General features: G+C 60.1%; 2 protein-coding genes across 2 annotated transcripts in view; both read right to left on the bottom strand.

Annotated features, from left to right (window-relative positions):
* Positions 1–3,874, bottom strand: part of LOC125685500 (cyclic AMP-dependent transcription factor ATF-7) — a 53,742-nt gene extending 49,868 nt beyond the window's left edge. The window contains exon 1 of the mRNA XM_048928566.1: positions 3,772–3,874. The gene's annotated coding sequence lies outside the window, so the exon portion shown is untranslated. The remainder of the gene's footprint in view (positions 1–3,771) is intronic.
* Positions 3,875–4,490: 616 nt separating this feature from the next.
* Positions 4,491–5,732, bottom strand: LOC125685507 (ATP synthase F(0) complex subunit C1, mitochondrial-like). Its single transcript, XM_048928581.1, is given in 6 exon segments — positions 4,491–4,684; positions 4,686–4,746; positions 4,825–4,928; positions 4,930–4,986; positions 5,187–5,264; positions 5,507–5,732. Coding segments are annotated over 6 exon segments (543 nt in total). The 5' UTR covers positions 5,696–5,732; the 3' UTR covers positions 4,491–4,630.
* Between the last annotated feature and the right edge of the window lie 268 nt (positions 5,733–6,000).

Here is a 6,000-nt window from a genome sequence, read left to right on the forward strand (position 1 = left end):
CATCACCTCCGTGCCCCTGCTGCCACCCCTGTGCTGATGGAGCCCAGGAAATAAAACCAAAGAAAACGAATCCAAAACGATATCCAACCAAAGAGATCCTCTGGTAACGCATTCTGTACAACACTGTGCACCACCAGCACTGCCCCCACGTGTGCTGGGCGGCCGTGTGGCCATGCCCTGATGTCCCCAGCGCTATGCACACCCCAAAGGGCTCCTGCAGCTCTCAGCCACCACCCTGCGCTGTGCTGATGGAGCACAGTGAGCCCTGCTGGGCACGGGGCACCGCTCTCCTCCCTGCTGCCAGCCCAGCACCCAAACTTCCCCCTTTCAGAAGAGGGGAAGGAAACCTATTGCCTGCCCTACAGCACGCACAGACCTTCCTACAGCCCTGCTCCCACAGCTGAGATCCCAGGGGCTCTGAATAAAGGCACTGATGAGAAGTCACAGCCTTGCAGCCGGGTCCCATTATTCCTGCCTGCTCCTCTACACGCTGCTGTGCCACACGGACTGCAGCTCATCCAGGCTCACCACAGCCCCACTGAATTGCTGAAGAAAGGCATCAGAAGCACAGCAAGCTGTGTGCCCAACTGCAGGCTCTACAGGAAGTTCGTTTTCACCCAGCAGCTCCAGAAATCACACCGAGGGGAAAAGAAAAAGAAAAGAAAATATCAGAGCACCAAACGCACAAATGCTGGAAAACCAGGAACCTCGAGAGAGCAGAGATATGAGCAGAGTAAGAATTAGTACAAATAAATGCCAGTAACACCCCCTCAGCGTGGGGTGAAAGTTACGTTGGAGCGAAACTCGAAAATGCAATTGGAAGCTTTCGACTCATTTCAAAGCTTTTGTAATGCTTTCCCTTCTTCATAACCTGGGAGGCAGCGCAGAGCCTCAGAGCTGCAGGGAACCACGTCCAGCTCAGAGCCACCAGAGGGATTCTGGCAAACTGGAAGGCATTCAGGAAAACGGAGGTTAAGCAGACTGGAGGGATTGATTTACAGGGGAAGATTAAAATAACTGGGCGTGGAGCTGGGCTGAGCGCTGAGGAAGGTGGACAGATCATTTTTAGCTGGTTGACAGGCAAGTGCCAAAAGGCAGAGGAAGTGTTTAGCAGTTCTGCAATTAGGTACAAGCAAAGGATTGGCACACAATTAAGGAGATGTAAAAGTTCTCACTGCAGTGAGCTCGCTGGGTGCTGCGCATTGTCCCACTTCAGGGCTTCCAGGCTGGGGAGAGGGGCAGAATAGAAGGTGCTGCTAAGAAGCAGAGCTCCAGGAGGGGGAAATCTGACTGAGATGTGGGAATTCTTGGCAGTGCTGCCCAGAAGTGTGGGTGCCCCATCCCTGGAGGTTCACAGGGCCACAGATGGGAACCTGGGCGGCTGATGGGGGTGGGAGCAGCCCAGGGCAAAGGGTGGGACGGAGGGGGGGCTTTAAGGCCCTTCCAACCCAACCATCCTGGGGTTCTGTGGTCTTTCAGGACCCTTCCATCCCAACCGTCCCACAGTTCTCTGATTCCCATTGCTGATGTGCTCCCCATCAGCCGAACCCCGCAGCTTTTGGGGTTGCTTGTTCTAACACCAAAGGCAAGCAAGCACTCCAGCACTCTCCAGCCCGCCAAAGAGATGAAGCTTGGTTGACACCAATCCCTGCACTCGCGTCACAGAAGGCAAATGCACATCTCTCACTTCACAGAACAAGGAGGCGAGGACGTTAACCTACTCATTTTCAGAAATCTGGCTGTCGAATCCACCTCCCACAGACTTCTCCTCCCGCTTTTAAACAGTGAAGTTATTCTTAGCCCCCACCGAGAAAATCCCAATCCAAGAAAACCATCCAACAAAGCCCGTGGTTCAGAACTGCAGCCGAATTCCCCTCCAGAAACGACTGCATTTCAGTGACAACTATTTTTAAAGCAGTTTGCAAAGAACCCAGACAATCCCTTCAGACTTGAGCGCCGCTGGCCAAAAAACAAAGAAAAAAAAAGGCCCTACTCAGAGAGCGAGGCAAAGCAAATCGGGCAGCCTGCTGAAGTGAGAGCAACGCCTTCGTGTTGGACTCCTCCATGTTACGCTGGAACGTCGTGGTTGGAAGGGGCCTGAGCAGGGAGAGAAGGGATAACTTCACAAAGATAACGGTGGGACGCAGCGAGGAGAGGGCAGCGCAGAGCGCTGGAGCTGTGCAGGATGAGGAGCTTATTGGCACAACACACACCTCAACCAGGCGGCGACAGAACTGTAAGGGTTGGAGATATTGATCAGCACTGAGCAGATCCCCTCTCACCTTCTCTCCCCTGAGGTGCTCAGCCCCCGGGGCTCTCAGTCTGTCCCCACAGCTCTGCATGCTCTGTGGGGCTCTCCCAGCACTTCCCAGTCTGAACTGGGGCTCTGAACTGGGGGCCCAGTGCTCCAGATGGTGCCTCCCCAGCACAGAGCAGAGTGGGGAGCACCTCCCTGCCCTGCTGGCCGTGCTCTGTGCAGTGACCCCAAGCAACCATTGGCCTTTTTGGCCACCAGACCACACTGCTGGTTCGTGGTCATCCTGCCAGCCACCAGGACCCCACGTCCCTCTCTGCAGAGCTCCTTTCCAGCAGTTCAGCCCCTGACATCAGCCTTCTTTCCTCCAGGCTGAACAGCCCCAAGAGCAATCAGTCTTTCCCATCAGAGAGACGCTCCAGGCCCCCCACCATCTTTTCAGCTCTCCATTATAGCTGCACGATCCCACGCTGACAATTCTACAAAGCAACTCTGAAGCCGTGCTCACAAACTGGAGCTGCCCAGAGGCACCGCAATGCTTCAGTGCTCCCAGAGCCCCCCAGCGAGAATGAGCCACTAGGGTCAGCGCTGGGGAAGCAAACACCAAATTCCCCACATTCTGCTGCTTGCAGATCTCCCTCTGTGCTATGGGGATCGCCCTGGAGGTGGGTGGGGTGGGGGTTGGCACAGAGCCCCCATCTCCCACCCCAACGCTGGGGCACTCACAGCTGCGTTGTGGCCTCTGGACGCTGCCTGGGAGCTGCGAGTCCATGCAGCACTCCGGGGTGGGCTCACAGGTCACCCCCCCCACCCCACAACACCCCCCCCGTCCCCTCGGGGTTCCCCAGCTCTGCCTATCAGAGCCTCTCCCAAACCTCAGAACTCCCTCAAATCCCCTCTCCTGCCCCCCACGGGACCCTTCCACCTCCCTAAGGACCCCCCCCCCCCCTCCACTGTCCCACCATATCCCCATATGGAGACCTCCACCCCCCCTTTTACAGCTCCTCCACACCCCCCTCCACTCCTAGATCCCCCCCACGACCTCCACCCCCTCCAAGAGGCCCCCACTCCAAAGCCCTCCTGTACCTCCGAGCCCCCCCGGGTCCCTGAGCTCCCCCCATTCTCCCCCTTTTTCCCCCATCCCGTTCCCCTCCCCCCCCCCCGAGGCCTCCCGGCTCCCCCTCCGGCACCGCCGGCCCCCTCTCAGCCTCCCGCAGCCCCGCCCACAAAGGGAGGGGCGTTCCCCACTGGCAGCACCCATCCACGCCGCCATTGGCCGAGACGCCCGTCACTCAGGGCCTACCGCGCAGCCCATTGGCCGCTGCGCGCCGTCAGTCAGCGGAGAGGCGGGAAGAGGGTGGGGTTGGGGGTAGGGGGGGCAGAGCGGCCGCCTGAGGAAAACTCGGGGAGAGTTGTGGGGGGAGGGGCCGACGCTCCCCACCGCCCTTCGTTCCCTCCGGGGCTGCCCCAAGCGTCACCGGGGAGGCCTCACCGAGCACACCGGAACCGCCGCGTACCTCAGGGAGGGCCGCTGCCCGCCGCTGCCGGGGCCTCGCGCTGGCTGCGTCTCGCGCTCGGGCTCCCGCCTCCCCTCAGCCGGGCCCGGCCCCCTCCCCCCCCAAACCCCCGCCCGCCCTGCGCACCGAGATCTCGCGAGACCTGAGGGGAGGAGACGCCGCCGCGGGCACCAATGGCGGAACTGGGTAGGCGGAGCTTCGCTGTAAAGGGGCGTGGTTTACACATGGGCGGGGCTTTTGGCCACGCCCTTCCCCTCGCGGCGTTCTTCCGCCCGCTGCGGGAACGGCGACACGGAGATGTCGCGACAGAACAGCGCAGAGAACTGGGTCACGCTGGGGGCTGCAGGAAGGGTTGAGGAGGTGCAGGAGAACCCTAGGAGAACTGGGGACGTGGCCGTGACTCCCGCAGCCCAGTGACAGGTTGCACCCAGGTCCTGACCCCAGGTGCTGCTCAGGTGTCCCCGTGGGGATGTCCCTGGGAGGCAAACATGGAGCTGACTCAACCTGGACCGATGCCCTGTGGGCTCCTGGCTGTCCCCAGCACGATCACTGATGCCTCCAACCTCTTGAAGACACAGCTGAGAGCCCTGGAGATAAGAGGACTCAGCACAAGTCTGGGGACACCATCACTCACCAGAGCACCCAGTGGGGCTGTGCTCTCCCCAGGCCAGCCAAGTGACAAGGCCTGGGGCCACCAAGGAGGCACGAGGACACAGAGCCATTATCCAACCGTATTTATTCCCCAAATCAGTTGGGGCGAGGGTAAGGAGCGGGGCTCACCTCTCCCCACGCCAGACATTCACAGCTGTGCCTGGGCTGCAGGCACTGTCACCGTCACCGCGTCACTGCCATGGCTCTGTCACATGGCAAACAGGATAAGGAAGGCCACCATCAGGCAGAAGAGCCCCATGGCCCTCAGAGAGGGCGAAGCCCAGGATGGCATAGGAGAAGAGCTGCTGCTTCAGCGAGGGGTTCCTGGGGGAAAGGGGACACGGTCAGTGGGACACAAACTGCTGTGCCTTCCCCTGCCCTCCCCCCTCGTCTCCTCCTCACCTGGCATAGCCGATGATGAGGCTGCCAAGACGGTGCCGATGCCGGCCCCGGGAGCCGGCCACCCCCACAGTGGCTGCACCAGCACCGATGAATTTGGCAGCGGTTGTCGATGTCTCTGCGGGCCACACTTGTCACGATGGTCCTACGGGCACTTGGGTGCACCTGGGAGATGGGACGGTGGGGGACAAGAGGTGGAGTGGGAGAGGCGGCTGCAACACACCTCCCTCACACCTTAATTTCTGTCCACTGATGCCCTTGCAACCTCCTGAGGACCCCAACCAGGACACGGGGTGAAGCTCCTTCCCCATGTCCACCTCATGTCAGAATCCCCCTGATCCCTATTTGTCCCCCCACCACATTACCTGCTCCATCCGTGCATTGGGAATGCTGAGCAGGGAGGCAGAGAGAGGCTGGCACAGCACCCGCGGGCTCCTCCACACCTGCAAGGCACGACTTCTGTCACATTCCTGGGAGAGACATAACACAGCCCCCCCAGCCACCACCAATCACAGTCTGTGGCCTTAAAGATGCAAAAAGTGTCCCCAGATTTCTCTCCCACCTGAACCCAGAGCACCACTTCGTGTCACTCCTGTCCAGCCCCATACCGGAGGGACAGGATGGGATGTTGGGGTTGAAGCTTTGTCACCCCATCAATGTTTTGTCACCAGCTGTCACCACTCACCAGCGCAGGAACAGTGACGAACTTTGTACAGGCGTACATGGTGAGGGAAGAGGGACACACGTGTGGGACACAGCTGGAAGAGACACATGGACACAGGAGAGTGAGGGGGAAGGTGGCCCTGGGGACAGGTAGGGGGACGAGGCAACACCAGGAGGGCTGAGCCACATGGGTGGGATGTATCCCTGCCATCCAGGGGACAAGGCCAGCTGAAGTGCTACCTAAGGGGTGGTCAGAGGGTGGGGGGCAGGAGCGGGGGGCACGGATCTGATGAGGGCCTGGGTTGGAGGTCATAGGGATGGGGTGAAGGCAGAGCAGGGGGGAGGGGGACATGAGGGAGCTCAGAGGGACGGGATGGGAGTGAGGGTCCCAATGGGGACTCTCAAAGTTTAGGGGTGAGGGGGGTGATGGCAGTGTGAGGGGGAGGTGACCCAAGATGCACGAGGGCTCAACCTCAGGTGCAGTGCAAAGGGCTCCCCTCAAAGCAATACGAAGGT

This window comes from Lagopus muta, chromosome 28 (assembly GCF_023343835.1).
Source record: "Lagopus muta isolate bLagMut1 chromosome 28, bLagMut1 primary, whole genome shotgun sequence".
Classification (NCBI taxonomy): Eukaryota; Metazoa; Chordata; class Aves; order Galliformes; family Phasianidae; genus Lagopus; species Lagopus muta.